This window comes from Myotis brandtii, unplaced genomic scaffold, assembly GCF_000412655.1.
Source record: "Myotis brandtii unplaced genomic scaffold, ASM41265v1 scaffold355, whole genome shotgun sequence".
In the NCBI taxonomy this organism is placed as follows: domain Eukaryota; kingdom Metazoa; phylum Chordata; class Mammalia; order Chiroptera; family Vespertilionidae; genus Myotis; species Myotis brandtii.
This window is the reverse complement of record NW_005363642.1, coordinates 2,180,271-2,201,141: the sequence shown is the minus strand read 5'-3', so window position 1 is coordinate 2,201,141 and position 20,871 is coordinate 2,180,271. Positions and strand designations below refer to the sequence as shown.

Here is a 20,871-nt window from a genome sequence, read left to right as displayed (position 1 = left end):
GACCTGCCCTTCTACACCAGATGCTCACACGTCAATTGCAGGTCAGGCCTAGGGGCTGCACCTATGCATGAATTTTGTGCACCGGGCCTCTAGTGTGTGTTGTGTGTGTGTGTGTGTGTGTGTGTGTGTGTGTATTTTTCCCCCCAGTTTGTGGCTTACCTTTTTCATTTTTAACATGAAAGTTTTAAATTTTGACGGAGGCCAATTTATTACTTTTACTGTATGTATATTGCCTTTTGAATTCTGCTTTCTCAGATTACAAAAATATCCTCACATATTTTCTTCTACAAACTTTATACTTTTAGCTCTTACATTTCAGTTTGAAATTTATTTTAACTTATTTTTTTATGTATAGTGTGAGGTCAATGTTTATTATTTTTTTCATTACAGATATCCTGTTGATCTAGTACCATTTATTAAAAAGACTTTCCTATCCCCCATTGTCATAATTATTCACCAAACAATTTGAATGTATATTTGTAGATCTATTTTCATTATTTCATCATTAGACAATATGTTAGTTATATGGTTTTCATAGATAACCTTTATCAGATCGAGAGATCTACCTTCTTTATTGTGAATGGACATTGAATTTTTGCCTAACGCTTTTGCTGCATCTATCCTGTTGATCTAGTACCATTTATTAAAAAGACTTTCCTATCCCCCATTGTCATAATTATTCACCAAACAATTTGAATGATGTATATTTGTAGATCTATTTTTATTATTTCATCATTAGACAACATGTTAGTTATATGGTTTTCATAGATAACCTTTATCAGATCGAGAGATCTACCTTTTTTATTGTGAATGGACATTGAATTTTGCCTAACGCTTTTGCTGCATCTATTGAGATGACCATATAAGTTTCTGCTTTACCAAGCTTGCATTCTTAAGGTAAGTTTCACTTATCCACGATAAGTATCCTTTTTAATATATTGCTGCATGATGACTACTAATATATTGAAAAACTGTGTAGTTTGGTGTTATTCCTTTTTAAAATCTTGGTAGAATTCACAGTGAAGCCATCTAGGCCAGGGTTTGTTTTTTTTTTCTTGTTTAAATGGGCTGGTCTTTAGTTATGAATTAAATTTCTTAGCAAATTTAGAGCTATTCAGATTGTCCATTTTTTTGTGTGTCTATATTGGAAAATTATGGGTTTTTCAAGTAATTTGCCCATTTATCTACATTGACATATTTGTTGGCATAACATTTTCATAATTTTAATGTTGCCTGGCCAGTGTTGCTCAGTGGTTGACCATTGACCTATGAACAAAGATGTCAGGGTTCAATTCCCAGTAAGTGCACAAGCCCAGGTTGCAGGCTCAATCCCAGTAGGGGGTGTGCAGGAGGCAGCCAATCAATGATTCTTTCTCATCATTGATGTTTCTCTCTCTCTCTCTCTGCCTTTCTCTCTCTGAAATAAATATAAATATATATTTTTAAAAAGAAAAAATAATTTTAATGTCTGTGGGATATGTAATGTCTGTGATGATATCCCCTCTTGCATTTTTAGTATTGGTTTTTAGTACTTATGTTTTCCCTTTTTTGTATGATCATTCTTGCTAGGAATTATGAATTTTCTTAATCTTTTCAAAGAACTCACTTTTGGCTTTGTTCGATTATGTCTCCATATTGTGCTCTACTTTGTCAATTTTTACTCTTATGTTTATTATTTCCTTCCTTCTACTTCATTGTGTTTACTCTTGTTTTTCTAGCTTCTTAATGAAGAAGCTTAAATCATTGACTTTTCATTTTCCTTTTTTTATTATAAACATTTAAAGCTATGAATTTCTCTCTTAGCACATCATCAACTTTATTGTTCCAATTTTGATATGTTGTATTTTCATTGTCATTCCATCAAATATACTTTCTAATGTCTTTTTGAATTCTTCTTTGATGCGTGGATTATTTAGAAGTGTGTTCCATAATTTCCAAACTTGTATTGATTTTCTAGATATATTTTTGTTATTAATTTTTATTTTAATGCTGTGGTGGTCAAAAAAATGCATTCTGGATTATTTCAATCTTTTAAAATATATTTAAACATGTCTTATTTAATGAATTTCTCTCTTAGCACATCATCAACTTTACTGTTCCAATTTTGATATGTTGTATTTTCATTGTCATTCCATCAAAAATACTTTCTAATGTCTTTTTGAATTCTTCTTTGATGCATGGATTATTTAGAAGTGTGTTCCCTAATTTCCAAACATCTATTGATTTTCTAGATATATTTTTGTTACTAATTTTTATTTTAATGCTGTGGTGGTCAAAAAAATGCATTCTGGATTATTTCAATCTTTTAAAATATATTTAAACTTGTCTTATGTAGGATTGGTCTAGTTGGTGAATTTTCCAAGTGCACTAGCAGGAATGTGTGTTTTGTAGCTGCCTATGCAGTAGTCAAAATCTTCCAAAGTTTCATCATTTCCTTCTGGGAATCTGCCCTTAACCCCTACCCCACCCCGCCAAAGTCAATGCTATGGTTGTACAGTATTTTCTTCTGACCTTGTTAACTATAGTATGGTACCCACACTACACCGGGTATCGTCCTGCTCCCCTAGAGTCTCTCAGGTCTCCATCTGATGAGCAAATTGGAGATAAAGCTGCTGAAGTAATTTGGGGTCATGCATTGCTTGTCAAAAAAGACGAGATAACAATATAGGCTTCCTTTTCAGTCTCTTTTATTTCATTCTTCATATGATATTGTGGTGACTAATTTGAGAGTTCAATTAGGAGGAAGGAGAGAGTGCAACCAGGACAGATATTGTCATTGTATGCATGACATCAACCGTAAATCCCTGTGAAGTCCCCCCTCTCTGTCTCAGGACGTGGTTTAGATGGTATGTGAGATGATTGTTTCTATGCACAGTGATTTTTTACAGTTAATATATATGTACTAGAAAATGTGCTTTACAAACAATATAACCTTCCTTTTCAACCTATGCTTTATAGACGCGGCACACTTAAATTTTGGAAATTAGTTGATTTAAAATAAAAGACTAAGTAAATGAAAATATAGGGGTTTCATCCAGATGCTTAAATGTGTCAACATGAAACACAATTATGAGGTTTAGGCAAACTGGTGTGATCACTGCTATAGAGTCAACATCTGCTACTGCAACGATGTGAACAAAATCTCACCGCCTTGAAATTATCCTAGGTCCTTCAAGGACCCTTCCTCCTGAGGGTTGAGACCCGGCAGAGAGAGCAGCACACAATTAACAGTGTAGCTGAAGGATGCAAACATTGCATCTTACAATATTTGGCTGCCTTGTTCCAAAGGCAGTTGCTTGGGATGGGACCTGGAGCAGCTCAATGGGAAGTGATTTGGGAAAAGAAGTAATTCGAGCCCTTGGTTTCCCAGGCTCTCTTCCCTCCCTCACGTTCAGCACACAGAACACTCACCTTTTCCCACTCTCGGTCCTTGTTCAGCACAATCACCACCAGCCTGGGGTGCACCTGGTAGCCCTCCTCAGTGAAGGACAGGTCTTTGCCATCCCATGTCACATTGACCATAAATCTAGAAAGAGGAAGAGAGAAAGACAATGTTTTTAGGAAAGAAGAAGACAGGTGTCAAACCAATGGATGGATGCCACCCATCAGGGTAACAGTGAAAAAGCGTACACTCACGACGCCATCCCCATCTCAAGCAGCCTCCATGTGTGGAAGGATTAGTAGACATGCCGGCACTGCCCCCTGACCAGGCGCTTTTCCATGAGCCTATACTCATTCTCAGAATGCCCAATCCTGTACAGGCTTTAGTGACTGACTGTAATTAGCACATGAATGGAGTCTTTCTGTCCTGCCAGATCCATATACCTTGTTCAAATGACCTTAAAAAAAAACAAGTATACAAGACGAGTGTGGATGAGAGAGTTGGAAGGGGTCGACCTCAACGAAAGTACCTCAATCAGATTGAGGATGTTTTTAGCAAAGGCCAGCTTAGGAGTACCCTAATTAAGTTAATAACAATGTACCTACCTATATAGTTTAAGTTTAAAAAATTTGGCTCTCAAAAGAAATTTCAATCGTTGTACTGTTGATATTTGGCTCTGTTGACTAATGAGTTTGCCGACCACTGGTCTAAGGGAAAGTATAGGCATTAATTGAGTAATTACAGATCTATGTCAGCGTTACAATGGCAAGGTGGGCGTGCTAGGTGAAAGTGAAACAAGTCATCAGACAAGACTTCTGTAAGGAAGAGCAGCTGGCCCTGAATGAGTCAGCATTAACTAGAAAAGATGTAAGCATGTTCCAGGCAAAGGGAACATCATGTGCAAAAGCCCTGTGGTAGTGCGTACGAGGGATTGAATGTAAACCTGTGAGGATGAAGCTGAGAGAGACAGGAAAATGCAGGGTGTGGGGTGACTGAGATGATGCAAACAATGCAAAGCTTTTCAGGCCATGTTAAGGAGTTCCATCTGGTTTTAAAATAATGGAAGACAATGAAAGTTTTAATTAGGAAGGTGATATAATCAGACTTTCCTTGTATAACATGACTTGAAGGCTGTGTACAGAATGGATTTGAAGGGGACCAGAGTGCATATAGAGGGCTTGGTTACTGTGTACTTATTAGCCACGTTAGATTTGATGTTGGCTTTGGTCCTGTTGTGGCCCTGAAGAAAGAGAAGGGAGAGTAGGAGCAGCAACCAATAGGACCAAGTGGAGGTATTTGGTGATGGATTAGATGTGAGGGCAAGGGAAATAGGTTATTAAGGACAACGCCTCAGTATCTTTCTTATATAATATCTCTGCAGTCAGCTTTTGGCATAGGTATTTTCATTGCAGGTGGCATCTGTCTGTCTTACAACACTCTTATCGCCACCACTCCTCAAAGCCACCTCGCCTGCAGTAAGGTTGACGCAGGTGGGGAGGCAAGGCAGGGCTCATCTCCCAGCCTTTGGGTTGGGAGTCCCCAAAGGTCCACATTTTCTTGCAACTTGAGAAAAATGTGATGTTGGTAACGACTTCCACAAAAACACACCACTAAACAAACACTCAATGAATAAAGTATGTTGGATTGAAGCATTCAAACACTTCCCAGACAGACACAGTATCTCAAAGTCATAGCATTTTCTTGGTTTATATTCTTTTGACACTAAAGGTAGATAAAGTCGTAAAATATTAAAGAGGAATACTAGACTACAGAAAAATTCCAAAATGAAAGATCGACCTAACTGTCTGCCCTAGGCCGTCCTGCTGCGGAAGATCTGGCTGTGTTGTGTGTGTGTGTGGCGGGGGCGGGGGGAGAATCAGTTCTCCAATGGCAAGATGAAGAAACTGGGCAAAGTCAAAGAACAAGGACTGTGTATCCATTCAATGCACTAGAAGGGTCATTGCGGGGGTGGGTGCAGGGTGTAGGAGATCAGGAAAAAAGGGTGAACATCTGTGATACTTTCAACAATAAAGACAAATTTTAAATAAATAAAAAGAAAAAATCATGTTTTTAAAGATAAGCTAATGGCATGGAAAAATGGGCAGTATTTAACGTTAATCAAGCAGAAAAGAGGATAAAGATAGAGCTTGTCTGTGCATGGAAATTTTATAGGTACTTTTTATTTTCTTTTGTGTATCTTTGTAGTCTCCAAAGTTATGCAAATACTTTCCATTTTTAACAGAAATACTGTTTTTAGCATAAAGCACTGCTATTTTAGAAGAAGCAGCAGAGTAATCACTATTTTATTTGGTGCATTTGAGGCATCTCAGATCATTTTCTAGTAAGAACATTTATTGATTCAACAACTATTACTGAATGTCTATTATGTGTCAGGCCTTATGGTGAGTCCTATAGATAAGAAATAAAAAACACAGTGTCCGTCTTCCCTCTTACCCACATTCTTATAATTCAGTGACACAAATACATAAACAATAATCACACTAGAATGTCGCTTGTGTACTGATGGACAGTAAGTGTGAGAAATTGTTAGAACATGGAGAATGACCCCTAACTCAACCTAAGGGATTTAGGGAAGGATTCTTGGGGAATCATGAGGAGTGAAGGGATTGAGGAAATTCAGGATAAAAGAATTCTGAGCAGGGGAATAATCTTAAGTAAAGAAAAATCAACAAAGGGAGTGACATATGTGAGAGGAAGTAGGGACTCGCTTAGGAAGGCTGACGGGCAGTGGGATTTGTCTGGAGAGAATCTCTGAAGCCAGATCGTAAGGGACCTTGGATGACACCCTGAGGGTTTGGATTTTGTTCAGAAGGCTGTGGGGATTCATGAAAGGTTTTAAGGGGAGGTATGATGCACTCAGATGTGTTGCCAATAGAAGCAGAAGTAAAAATGCTTCTTTGCATTTGAAGACAACTTCAACATTTTTGTTTACGGTTAAAAAAACATTCATTATCTCGATAATCAGAGCTGGGTTGTTGTTGTTGTCGACGTTTTATCCTTTGCTGCTTCCTGGCTGTATTTGATGAACTGAATGGATGCGGTCCAGGCAGCACATTTAAGGAGTGTTCCACTTCACACTCCCTGACTGAGACCCTTGAGAAGACAATTTGCGTGGATTGGGAATTTGGTCAAGTTCCTCATTATCAGCCAGCTTTCAAAGTACTAACTGGGGTCTAAATTAAGCTATTTCCAAGTTAACTATTTTGGTTTTGTTCCCCATGGTTATTTTTGGCTCTATCACATTATCTGGCACACCATTGAGCGGAATGAATGTTTGGTGGTAGAGTGTGTTGATAGATCATCACCAGAAGTGCCATCCACCCATCCATGACCATCAATCCCTCAATACATCCATCCACCCATCTAATAGACATTTTGAATACCTACTATTTATCACATCCCATACCAAGAACCATGCTAGGAAAGTAGTACAAAAATAAGCAAGTATACAGAGTGTGCCAAAAATATGTATACACACTTTAACAGCTGATAGCTCAATTGATGTTTCTTTCTTTTCAGCCAGTCTAAGCTTTGAACAAAGGAAATCCTATATAATAAAAGCCTAATATGTGAAGTATCCGGTCATTCATTCAACCAATCAAAGCATAATAGACTAATGATATCCTAAGGCTGCTCAACACTGGCTATGACATGCACTGACCATCAGGAGGCAGACAATTGACTGGTTGACCAGTCACTATGATGTGCCCTGACCACCAGGGAGCAGACATTCCAACCAGTAGGTTAGCTTGCTGCTGTTCAGAGTGAGATGGGCCAGACATGCCTTGGGAGCCCTCCCGCAGCTCCTCCCCCTGGCCGGACCCCACTCTTGCATGAATTCATGCACCGGGCCTCTAGTTGATCATAAAATGTTACTGGAAGTTTAAAACTCAGTTGAAGTACAAATACTGCCTTTATAATTATTCAAAGCTGATAACTCACTTAATTTTCATTCCTTTTAAGGTTCAACTGATTTGAAATAATGGGTGAAGCCAGACTAAGCTTTGAACAAAGGAAATTTATGGGGATACATAAACATAAAGTGTACAATACAAAACTGGAAACAGTTGACAAATTAAGGAAACACAAATACCAAATGCAATGATTCTTGACATTTGTGACTCCATTGCTTTGTGTTAGCAGTGCCTGGACCAGAATGGCCATCAGTTTGAAAACAGGTGTTGACAAAAAAAAAATTATTCATTTCTGTAGATTCTTTTAAATTTTGAACATGAACTGTATGTTAATAAACACTAACTTTATAATCATTCAAAGTGTATATACATTTTTAGGAACACCCTATATATCTGCAACAAATGACTGCAATAAAGAACAGTAAGTAGCCCTGGCCAGTGTGGCTCAGTTGTTTGGAGCATCATTTTATGCACCAAAAGGTGGTGGGCTCAATTCCTGATCAGGCAGGGCACATACAGTAGGGCCTTGACTTACAAGTGTCCCGACTAACGAGTTTTTTGAGATACCAGCTATCTCTCGGCAGATTTTTTGCATTGAGTTGATAGAGTAATTTGAGTTAACGAGCTCCTTAACGAGCTCGGTCTTGGAACGAATTAAACTCGTAAGTCAAGGCCCCACTGTACCTAGATTTTGGGTTGGTTGGACCGTGTGCAGAAAGCAACTGATTGATATCTCTCTCTTACATATCTCTCTCTCTCTCTCTCTCTCTCTCTCTCTCTCTCTCTCTCTCTCTGTCACACACACATACACACACTTTCTCTCTCCTTCTGTCTAAAATCAATTTTTAAAAAAGCAGTAAGTATAAAATTAGAGATATGTACTAAGTAGGCTGGTGAAGCACATAAGGAATAGATGGCCAATTCTATTGTGGAGGCCGGGCTGAAATGAGGAAACAGTGGCAGGTGTTTGGGTTGTGTCGGGAAGAAGAGCAAGGGCTGGCCAGGTGAACGGCAAGGGGAGGGAAAGGAGATGCACCGCATGGAGAAAACTGCCAAGTCAAAGGCATAGAACCAGGAAACAGGATGGAACTCTGTTCATGGAATTTCAGCATAAATATTCAAAGACCACCGGTGTCCTTTCAAAGGCCACAGAACCATGGAACAGGATGGAACTCTGTTCATGAAATTTCAACATAAAGACTCAGAGGAAGACCATCAGTGTCCCTTACCTGGGCTAGAGAAAATCTGTTACCAAGCCACTTTGTAGCTGCTCCCAAACTCATAGTTAGGCCAGCTAATTCACTAAATTTTATTTTTATTTTTATTGAATCAATGAGCTCCAATCCAGGTGTTGCTTATCCAACACTTTGAGATAAATAGAGTTCAGGTTGGATGTACCTAATGCCCTATATTTGGGCGAAATGGAAAAACTTTTGATTATCAAGAGGTTTGGAAATACTCCATATGTTATCTGTTTGGAAAAGGCAGACCAGAGAACAAATGTTTTCGGTTTGACTTAGACATGTGTCTTGGAGAGAGTCATCCACAGGGCTATGTTGTATGAACTAAAGGTCACAGTCACCACTTTAATCAAGGAGCCAGCATGTGCTGTTGAGTACCCAGGTACCCAGTTGAATTTACTTGAACCCCTTCTTCTTTAATTCCCCATCTCTGTTTCCTCCACTCATTCCCTTTTCTCCCATTTGTAGTGCAATTAGATGGAATTAGCAGGGTGATTATTTAGATGCAATCACTCTTCTTCAGATTTTATGGGAATGATTATATGGAAATTCTTATGCTTCAGATTTTTCTCTGTTCCTTTAAAATTCAATATTCTGGATCAATGAGTCCATATACTCAGTGTTAATATTGTCTTCTTCCTTCTCTTTCTTTTTTATTAGGATCTTCAGTCCCTTGGGAGGAAAAAAACAACAACTCTAACACAGATTTTTGCTGAATGGTAATTTCATTATAAAGTTGGCAGGGAGCAAGTACCTATTACCTTCAATTCCCCCATCCAATTTCTAGGAAGGACAATCCATATTTCCTTGGGCTTTCTTCCCATTTAAACTTGTTCCAGAGCAAAATTCTTTACTAGGGAAATATCATTGCACACCCCATTGCTTAGTTCCCATTAACACCTGCTGGGCACTTGTATTAAACAATAAAGTTTTATCACTGGTTTGTTTACTTCTCAAAAATTGATAATAAATATTTAGTGACCAGATAAAAAATGAGAAATTCTGGCTGCTGCTAAGCTTCAAATTACACTTTTAAAATTTCTATCAGGAGCAATAAATACATGAAAGAAAGCTGGGAAAATGTAGAAGGGGGGGGCTCTGATGGTTTGCAGAGGGTCCACTTCTATGTCATCATCACCCATTGATGGTAAAGTGTCAAGTAGTTGTGTTTTATTGTTAGTGATATACCCAACACTAAACCAAAAAGTGTGCAAACCTACAGGTTTGGGCAAAGGTAGGTTTACAGTTGTTCGTATAAAAAATAACAAGATAATTAATAACTAATAATACAAGAATAAACTCTGTGTCTTGCGTACCTACTTTTGCCCACCCTGTATATGACTTACATACAAGTTTCCTTTGGTGTCTAGTCTTAGGGGTATGAAGCTAAAGTCCAAGTGAAGGAAACATTACTTGCTTGCAATTCGTGCCCTATGATGTTGTGTGTGGGGATCAGAAAGAACACTGAGAAACAGGTAGGCCATTTTTCCTGTATAATTATGACTACTAAAAATTGGACCAGAATGTCATGTTCTGTCTAGAACTGCACTGTCTAATTTGGTAGCCACCAACTACTGAGCACTTGAAAACATTATTAGTCTGAATAGAGATGTGCCATAAGGGCATGATACACACTAGACTTGGAAGACTTTGTATTAAAAAATTGTGTAAAAGAGTTTTTCAGTAATTTGATATTGATTTCATGTCAAAGAGTTTAGACCTATTGGGTACAATAAAATCTATTACTAAAATTAGCTTTTACTTGTTTAAACTGCTGCCAGAAAATTTAAGATGACTTGTGGCTCTCGGGATCTGTCTATTGGACAGCTGCTCTAGACTGGCTTTGGTGAGTGTGGTTCTTATGAAACCAATAGACAGTATGCATCATGAAGGCAGCGACTGCATCTGCCCTGGTTAGTGCTGTAGATAGAGTGTCTGGCACATAGCTGGTGCTGAATGAACATACTCAGGATGGATGAAAGAACGAACTGCTATTTCTACATCGTGGATTACAAACCGGCTCCACCACTGCCCAGATACGTCATTTTGGACAGTGTATTTAACATCCTCCTAGCTTCCATTTCCTTCTTTGTAAAAACAGATCAGGTTAAACCATATGAACTAGCCATGACATTTTCATATGGTTTAATATAACACATACCTACCTCCCAGGTTTGGAGTGGGATTAGCGATAGTGCACGTAAAATGCTCAGCACACTGCCTAGTACGCAGCTGTTGCCTAATAAATAGCAGCTAACATTTAGATAAATTTTCAGTGCATTTTTTTACTGTTGTTTTACCTTGCCATGTTTTCGAACACTCCACCCCAAATGCAAGCTGATCTTTCTAAAACCACGCTTACCACTGCCACTCAGTACACTCATGTCCAGGGTCCCTCTGTCCTTTCATCAATAGCCAACTGCATATGGGCCCCATCAGCTCCTTCAACTTTACTTAAAATGTCTCATTCCTCCAGATTTCTATTTTCTCTCTTTTGCCTTACAGTGGTAAGTCTCCTTTAACTTCCAAAATCTGATTATTTGGCATGTTCTCTAGACATATTTATTATTCGCCATTTCCCTTCAGACGTTAATTCTCTTACTGTTTCATAAATGCCACCATAACCCATTTAGTGTTTCTCAATTTTGGGTTAATTTTCCATCTGCTTTGCCATTTGCCACATTCCCCGGGGCCTTTTCCCAAATCACACTATCCCTTAAATACCTCTTTGAAGTGCTTTGGGTGTCACCATTTTTCATTTATCATTTAATTTACATGTGTGTTTTTTGTTTTGGTTTGGTGCTTTTTTTTTTCCAAAGAGTCACTGGTTTCTTAACCTCTTTTAAGTTCTCAAGACACTATCATTTTTTCCCATGGGTTTGCTCTTCCCAGTTTTCTCTTGTAGGTTTAAAATCCCCTCGCCTTTGCTGTCTCACTTAGCACCCTTGCATCTGCATTCCCTTATGGACATGAACCCTCCCCTCTCCTTAGAACAGAGGCATGGAGCTATCACCCTTCAGTTCCCAACTCCTGCACTGCCCCTTCCCCAGACACACCCTTGCACATTTCTTTTCAGCAAGTTTCTGAATGAATGCACTTTCCGTTTTGCCCAGCGCTCAGTTTCTTATACTCCTTGGTGGTTTCCCATTTCTTCTGAACAATTATTGAAGGCATGGCCACAGAGCTGAGACTTAAATGTCAGGACAGAAATGTAATAACTTGAACACACAGACCTGCATTTTCTAGCCCAGCGTCATCCAAAACAGACCCAGGAACGGCATCATAAAAAAAAAGAAAGAACTGGGCTTTAAAAAAGAGGGGAGTATTTATTCTTTCAACTCCAACCTTACTGTGGCCAAGGAACACAAAATAATGTTAGTTGTCCTGGCTGAGCAATACTGAGCAATACGAAATAATGTTAATTGTCCTGGCCGAGCAATACTGAATTTTTTAAAAATAATTCGAACAGGAGATGGTATGATCCATAAGGCAGGGATCCTTGTTTGATCGCTGCGATTCTAAAACACCTTAGAGAATGTGTATCTTGCAAGAAGCTCTGAAAAGTATTTGTTGACTAAATGAATGAGCAGACAGAGGCCTCCAGGAAATTGCTCATCCAATGCTTATTTCCTGTGCAGCAACTTCAGACAGGCAACTCTGCAAGATGTTGGCTTTGGAATCTGAGAGCCTGGGTTAGACTTCAGCTCTGTGGCTTTCAATCTCAGGCAAGTATAAGTTCTCAGAGCATCCATTTCCTCTTCTGTAAAAGTGAGGTTATAATAGCCACATCACTGTGTAATTATAGGGATAAATTAGATGGCATTTAATGAGATAAGGTATGTAATGTGGCCGGCAAAGTGTTTGTCACATAACAAATGATGGTAGCAGTTGCCATGGTTTTACATAATTATCTTTTCTTCTCCTAAAATTTGAGATTAAAGACTTTCTTTTAGATGTTGGAGGGTTGTTGTGGCTGCTGATTCCAGTCCCCCAAGGGAGACAATGAGCCCCCTAGGCCGCCGCCCCAAGGAAAGAGGAGGAGCTAATCTGATAGCTCAGAGCCCTCAGTACCCCCAGACCAGGCTATGGCGCAAGGGTGGTGACTCGGTGCCAGCCTGCCCTGCACCTCTCCTGGTTTCTCGTCTCTATTTGGTGAGCGCACCTCAGACAAAGGTGACTTTAGGGGACATGTTCCACATGCTGTCTTTTGTAATACAACGTCTAAGTCTGAAACTTGTAGTAAGTTAGCACAAAGCTTACTCTATAAATATGACCCTTTTCCCTCCCAGACCCTCCCCCAGCAGGCAGCACACCTGAACCATGTGGCCAAAGGTTTACACGGGGAGCAGGACATATAGAGTAGGGTCTAAGATGCATGTCCTAATTCTACCTCATCAGGAGTTATTGGAAGCCTGAGTGTCCATTACTAAAGTGGTTCTCAGAACCTCACTCTCCTCTCGTTCCTTATGTGTGTGGTTCTTTCAGGAACCTGGTTGGATATCTGGGCAATCTTGAAGTTCTGGATAGTATTTTGTAACACTCTCAAAATAGCTCCAAATATATCACCATTCACCTCTAACACCTGCCTCATCTAATCATTTGGAACTGAGATCAATGGAACCATCCTTGTAATGAGCATCTATTCCAAGAGAGCCACAAAAATGAGGTAATGTGAAAAGCAGTTTCTGTGAGCTCACCTGCGTCTATGCTTCCAAATTATTTGGGATCGCAAACAGGCAGTTGTGCATAAATGTTGCCTCCCTACCCCCCAATAATTTATAGAATGAGAAGATATGGGTCAATTCAAGGTGTGATTTTATCCAAGAATTTCTGGGCATCCCACCCTGGAATATAGGCCCTAGGAGAACAGGGAAATTGTTTATGTTGTTCTCGGCTGTATCAACATTCCAGAACCTGGAACAGTGCCTGGTGAAGAGGAGATGTTCAATGCCTGTTCACCGAAGGGATGAAAAGTCTCTGTTCTTTGTCACGTTCTCTTGCCCTCTGCCAATGAGTCCTACTTATCCCTCCATCCAGTGGGTGTCAGTCTGTGTTCCGTGGATCACTGGGGATCTGATGAGGTAACTCAAAGTCAGAGGGGATGTTGGGGTGAAGGCACTAGGCTTCTAGGATTTCCACCTCTGCTTGAATCTTTAATATATTGGACTTCCTTTAAATTACTATTTGGGAAAAATCTGCTTGTATCAGTTATTTAAACAAATAAGCCAGAAAACAATTAAGAAACTTGCCCCCCATGCTGATGCACAGGAGGGATTCTGGTCTTCAGATAAGGAGATCTAGGATCTTGTCCCACCTCCCTGTATATGTGACTAATAGCAACTTCTTAAAGAAAGGGACTAAAATGTATTTGGCACCTAAGACGTGCTAAGTGTAGTACCAGATATTTTCCATATGTTCACGAACTTTTTCACCCTAAGTGTGGACTAAGTGTGGACTTTCCCATTTTACAGAGAAAGAACAAAAGCTTAGAGGATTTGAGGTTGGTGCCAAAGGCTACAGAGGGTGTCAGACACTTGTTTGTCCATCAATATCCTCTCTCTCTCTTCTGCCTTAGGAATAGAAACCCCCATATTTAGCTGGCACATAGCCTTTTATCGTAAACTTTACATTTCCCAGCCTTCCTTGGAGCTAGGCATGACCATGTGACTATGTTCTGTCCAATAGAAGAGAGAAGATAGGACATGTGTAACTTATAGGAAGTATCTCATGGGGAGGGAATGGGCCCTTCTCTGCTCCATCCTCCTTCCTGCTGGCTGCGAGGCACAGACGTGATCGCTGGAGCCCAAACAGCCACATCTCGGTCACCGTTAAGCAAAGCCACCAACTGAGGTGGCAGAGTCACAAGGCAGAAGCAGCCGGGGTCCCTGACACCATGGAGCACCACACAAGCGCTGGGCCACCTCTGAACTTCTTTTGCAGGAAAGAGAACTCAATGCCTATCTTGTTTAAGCCACTTTTATGTTTGGGGTTTTGTGTCACTTAAAAACGACATTAATCCTTGCTGGATTAAGAGGTCGATTGACTATCTGAACCAAAATGGATTCCAAGACTTTGAATTAAGCTGTGCCAGCTATTTGGCTTCTCTGCACCTCAGTTAACCTTCTCTGAAAACTATGGGCATGGCACTACATATTCTTTGTTTCCTTCCAGCTCTGCAATATTTGATCCTATCTCCTGTTCTCCCTCCCAATATATAATCCTATATTTGGTCCTACCCCCGTCTCCTGGTATATGCTGTTCCTCTCACCGAGAATGCCTTCCCTCCTCATTATGTTCAATCTAAACCCAATCCTCATTTTATTTTGGCAAGTCTAATTTCAAGCTCCATTTCTGCCACATGGCGTTTCCTGATAATCTTACCTTTTAATCCATACCGCATGTTATAGTCCTTAGCAATACGTCATCCCCTACTGTTCTTCTAAGGATTTCTCATCCACACATTTGGTCTCACCAGAAGCAAAGATCAGATCTTGGCTTTAGTCGTTCATATTTCTCTAACACCATGCTGTCGGGCACAGCATGCTCAACATTTATTGACTCAATTCGAAATGCAGTTCATTAATCTTCACCTCAGGACTACGTTTTGCCCACTTAACACCAAACACAGGACTGAGTGGGGATGACAAGCCGGGCCACGTGTGTTTGTGTACATTATGTTCTGTAGATATAAATCCTTTCCATCCTCTTCATCAGGGGTGGGGAATGAAGGCCCCAGAAATCATTTGTCTGGCCCTGCCAAGGCATTAGGAGTGAGTTAATTACATGTTTGACCAAATAAGGCAGGCTAAGTTTTAAGTTGATAATTCTGTATGGCCGGCAAATGATGTTGTAACTATCCAAATGGCACTTGCAGAAAAAAGGTTCCCCACCCCTGCTCTACATCATGTTTATTGGCCACCCCTCATGATCATTTCAAAGCCTGCCAACCAAGTCTTACCCAATTCCTCCAAATCAGATATGTTCTTTCCCAATTCTCAGCCTCTACACCGTATGTGGTATGTTCCTCTCTTAGAATACACCTTCATTGTTCATGTATAGTCCCATCCAGTTGGAAAGAATTTTTAAAAGCACCTTTTTTGAAGACCTTTGTGGTGGTGAATTTTATGTGATTGGGCGAAGGGATGCCTGGATAGCTTGTAAAACGTTATTTCTGGGTGTGTCAGTGAGAGTGTCTGGAAGAGATTAGTGTTTGAATTGGTAGAGTGAGTAAAGAAGATAACTCACCCTGGTCAGGCGGCTCAGTTGGCAGGGGCATCATCCCATACACCAAAAGGTGCGGGTTCAATTCCTGGTCAGGGCATATACCTAAGTTGTGGGTTTGATTCCCTATCAGGGTGAGTATGGGAGGCAACTGATCGATGTTTTGCTCTCACATTGGTGTTTCTCTTTCTCTCTCCCCCTTCCTCTCTCTCTAAAATCAATTTAAAAAAAATCATCTAGTGAGGATTTTTTTTAAAAAAAGAAGATAATTCTAATCAATGTGGGTGAGCACCATCTGATCCCTTGAGGATCCAAATAGAACAGAAGGCAGAGAAAAAATGAATTTGTTTTCTCTGCTTGAGCTCAAATGTCCATTTGTTCCTGGCCTTGACATCATTGCTCCTGGTTCTCTGGCTTTTGGACTTGGACTGGGACTTACACCACTGGCCCTGGTTCTCAGGCCTTCAGGTTTGGACTAGATCTACATCTCCAGCCAGAAGATGTCAGATCTTGGGACTTCTCATCCCCCATAATCATGTGAGCCAATCCTTCATAATAAATCTCTATATCTATATCTATATCTATATCTATATCTATATCTAATCTATATCTATATATCTTATTAGCTCTGTTTCTGTGGAGGACCCTGCCAAATACAACCAGATACTGCCAGAGTTGTGAATATAAAACATAAATCTTTGGTGAATATGATGCAAAGGGAGACTTCTAGACTTGTATTATTCATAGCCTGCACAACTTTATCACTTTTGCTAGATTATAAACTCCTTGAGGACAAGAGTTCCTAACCTAGTACTTTGAACTCTGGGAACAGAGTAGAGAGAAGAGCAGATTTAGAGATAGACAAGTTGAAGTTGAGTTTTAAATCCATTATTATTGGCACTTTACCCTTAAACAAATCACCCAAGTTCTCTGAGATTCGGCTCACTCCTGTGTCAGTGGGCATAAGCCACTGTCTCAGTCAGTTCTGGCTGCTACCAACTACCATAGACTGGATGGCTTAAACAACAAGTATTTCTCTCTCACAGTTCTAGAGGCTGGAAGTCCAAGATCAAGGCCTGGCAGATTTGAGTTCTGGTGAGAGCCCACTTCCTGGTTTACAAACAGTCTCTTGTTGTGAGCTCACATGGTTAAAGAGATAGATCTCATGACTCTTCCTCTTCTATAAGGGCACTAATCCCAACATAGGGGCCCCATCCTCCTGACCTCATCTAACCCTAATTACCGTCCAAAGGCCCCATCTCCAAATAACAGCACATTGGAGATTATAGTTTCAATATATAAATTTGGGGGAGGGGGGACACAAGCATTCAGTGCATAGAAACCACATAGTTTCATGGCAGTAGTGCTAAGAGTTAGATGAGGTCCTATAACAATACAGTTTCTTGATTGAGATCCATAAGTAGTGTGAACAATTATCCGGGGTTTCCTGGGTCATGGAACACTCAATGCTAAAACCAGAACCATAAATTAAGAGTTGGGTCCACTAAGCAACATCTCAAAAGCACATCTACAAAAAGGCTTCAAGTCCATTTCTTAACAAACACATCAATTCAAACAAATATTAATTGAGTAGATGTGGTCCTTTCCCCAAAGTCATTTAGAATTTAAGGGGAAACAGTTATCATCAGGAAATAATTACAAACATATAAATAATTACAATAAATGAAAATATATTTGCAACGAAAGCCCCTGGTGCTATAGGATCATTAGCAGGAGGACCTAATCCATCAGAAAACTGGTTAGTTTTCCGTTACTCCATTTCTACCTTAAGGATAAGCACCAAGTTGAGTTCTCAGGCGGAATAAAAAACTCTCATGCTTTCCCAGACAGAGAAGGTAACATCCATGAGTGAAACGGGCCAGGTGCAAGATTACAGACAGTGGGAAAAACACCAGCTAGAGGCATTCATTCAAAGTCATTTAAAAACACCACTCTAAATGAAATAAAACAAACCTACTGGTCACTTCTTTGAAATCTGATTTCTATTCAAACGTAAGAATATCTGTGTTTCTTCCTCTAAGAAAAACGCAGGCTTTCTTCTATGATTGCATCCCTTGTAGGGTGGCTTACTGACATACAAAAAGCCCTCTTCTTAGGAAAAGCCCTCCCCACTACATACACCTGAACATCTAGGCTTCCCACCATCCCCCCTCCCCCGCCATAAAAAAAACCAGATCTGGTGGGGGAGGGGTGCACCTGTTCCAAGCTGGGTCCATCAGAGTCTCTCTCCTGGAATTTTGAAACTTTATGGGTGAAACAGAGACCACAAGTTTTGGGATCTGGACCAAGGTGATAGATAATAACTTTACCCCACCAATGAATGGTGCCTCGCCTTCTGACCTTTCCAAACCTTGGCTGCTCAACTTCTCCTTTGATTTTTAAAGATCCTCTGATAGTCCCAATATATTTTCTATCGTTCCCTCTTCACTACCTCCTTTTGTTTAAATTAAGCTAATCAGAGTTCATTTATGTCACTTACCGCCAAAATAACTTAAGTAATATTCACTTTGTTCCTACCTGGACTATTATATCGTACCTAGTCTCCAGATTCCTTATATATCATCCTTCATATTAATAAACCCACCTTCCAGGTAAAGGATCTTAAACTGTTAGTGCTGATTATGTAGAATTCTGCTCCAAAGCCTTAAATGACTCCCTATTGTCCAGAGATAAAAATCCAGACTCCTTAGCCAATTTTAACTTCCACCCTTACTTCCCACAACTGTTCTTTATGTATCCCGCTTTGGAGCAAACCCAAGCATTTCATGGTCTCCTGCTAAAGCCTGATGATATCCCACTTCCTGGCTCTTGCTCCTACACTTTTTTCCCACTGGGAAAGCAGTAATCACCGTTATTTCTGGCTGCTTTCATTTCCTGGTAATAGATCCTCCACCTTCCTGGCCAATAGGAGTGTCTCTGGCCACAGTGATTCCTTCAGGGGTGGGCAAAGGACTCAGGCTCATCCAATCAGATTTCTTCTCTGAGAACATTCTCTTGCAGCTAAAGGAGATAACTATCTCTCTTGACCTAAGGAGATACAGTGACAAAAGTTGGTGAATTCAGACCTATTTTAGATGATGCTTTCCTATCTCATGGTGTGAGGTGGGGACAATGAGCCCTAATGGAGAGGAACATAGGAGGGAGAAAGAGAGAGAGAGGGAGAAAGAACTGAAGATATCATTTGGGGCTGGATCTAGATGTGCCAGATAACAGGCACACCCCCAACCTTTCCAGTTGAATGAAGGAATAAATTCTTTTGTTTTTGCTTAAGTTAATGAGAAATGGTTTTCTATTGCTTAAAATCACAAATATCTTAATTAATGTAAAATATTTTTCTCCCCTAAATAGTCACACATTCAGACCTTCCAAAACTAAGCACAGAGTTCACCTCTTCCCAAAGGTCTCACTCCCTCCTCAGAAGCCCCATCACTTCCTCTGCATCTCCCATTCCACCTTGTTATTATAGAGTCTCTCTCTCTCTTCCTCTCCCTCTCTCTCTCTCTCTCTCTCTCTCTCTCTCTCTCTCTCACACACACACACACACACACATACCATTTCCTTTGCTAGAGGGTAAACTCTGGGGGAACAGGGACCGTGTCTGAGTTGTCGCCACATGGCCCGCACCCCGAGCACCGCATCCAGCATATGGCAGGTGATCAGTGACCATTTGCTAAATGCACAGGAGCAGGTTTTCATCTGGCCAGAGCTGGAGTCCTCGGCAGCGTGGACACTGCCCCGGTGTGCTGGACGGCACCTCAGGACCATCAGGACAGAGTAAATATATCCTGGCGAAAGCAGCAGCCTGGACGCTGCCCAGTCTCACAGTGGAACCTGGCATCCTATGTGCATCCAGCAGTAACAATGTTTCATGTCCTGCCACAGATTTCTGGGGTGGAAATGCGTCCCCAAAGACTCAGCTTTGCAGCCCCACTCCCTGCCCTGAGAGTCATATAGTTGCCCATAATTGCTAGGCCACTTTCTTGGTGGGGAAGAAAATGCTGTGTTTACCTCCGAACAAGCAAAGAAACCGAGAGATCAAGAAAGGTTTGGGTTTTTTCTTTGTATAAATGATAGAAAGAATATAGGTTTTGATTTTCTTTAGCTCCTCTTCCTACTTGTTTTCCAAATAGCTTTTAAAAATATATATATTTTTATTGATTTCAGAAAGGAAGGGAGAGGAAGAGAGAGATAAAAACATCAATGATGAGAGAGAATCATTGATTGGCTGCCTTCTGCACGCCCCCTACTAGGGATCAAGCCTGCAACCTGGGCATATGCCCTTGACCGGAATCGAACCTGGGACCCTTGAGTCCACAGACCGACGCTCTATCCACTGAGCCAAACCAGCTAGGGCTCTAAATAGCTTTAAAGAGTTCATTTTAGCCCTGGCCAGTGTGGTTGAGTTGGTTGGAGTGTCATCCCGTGCATCCACAGGTGGTGGGTTTGATCCCAGGTCAGGACACATGTGGGAGGCAACCGATGGATGTCTCTCTCTCACATTGATGTTTCTCTCTCTCCCTCTTTCTGAAATCAATTTAAAAAATAGTTATTTTGAGCTTTTGGGGGAGTCTCTGTCTAAACTCAGCTAGTGAAGACAATGAATGGACTCCGGCATAACACTATCTCCCCAAGCCTTTTACTGGCTACATCTTTCTCTAAAGCCACCTTTCTTCAGGCTCTTTCACTGCCTTAAAAGGAATTAAAGATCTCAGAGCCACACCTGGGATGTCAATGAATCACAGTAAGAAGAGGGGTGCTCACCCAAGTTTCATGCCTGGAGATCTATAATAATGGCAATAGCACAGGGAAGAAGGTAAAAGAAAATTGTTCTGTTAATATTTATAACTAAATTGGGAAGAAAATTGTTAGAGAAATAAATAGAAGAAAATTTAGTTGCAACTGGAATAAAATCACACTTAATAAAGATAGTATTGCCCTGACCGGTTTGGTTCAGTGGATAGAGTGTCGGCCTGTGGACTGAGAGGTCCCAGGTTCGATTCCGGTCAAGGGCATGTACCTTGGTTGCGGGCACATCCCCAGTGGGAGGTGTGCAGGAGGCAGCTGATCGATG

General features: G+C 40.5%; 1 protein-coding gene across 1 annotated transcript in view; it reads right to left on the bottom strand.

The window, feature by feature from the left end:
• The window catches only part of GRIN2A (glutamate receptor, ionotropic, N-methyl D-aspartate 2A), a 379,799-nt gene that overhangs the window by 113,573 nt on the left and 245,355 nt on the right, over window positions 1–20,871 (bottom strand). The window contains exon 4 of the mRNA XM_005871756.2: window positions 3,412–3,526. Coding sequence (XP_005871818.1) covers window positions 3,412–3,526 — 115 coding nt within the window. The remainder of the gene's footprint in view (window positions 1–3,411; window positions 3,527–20,871) is intronic.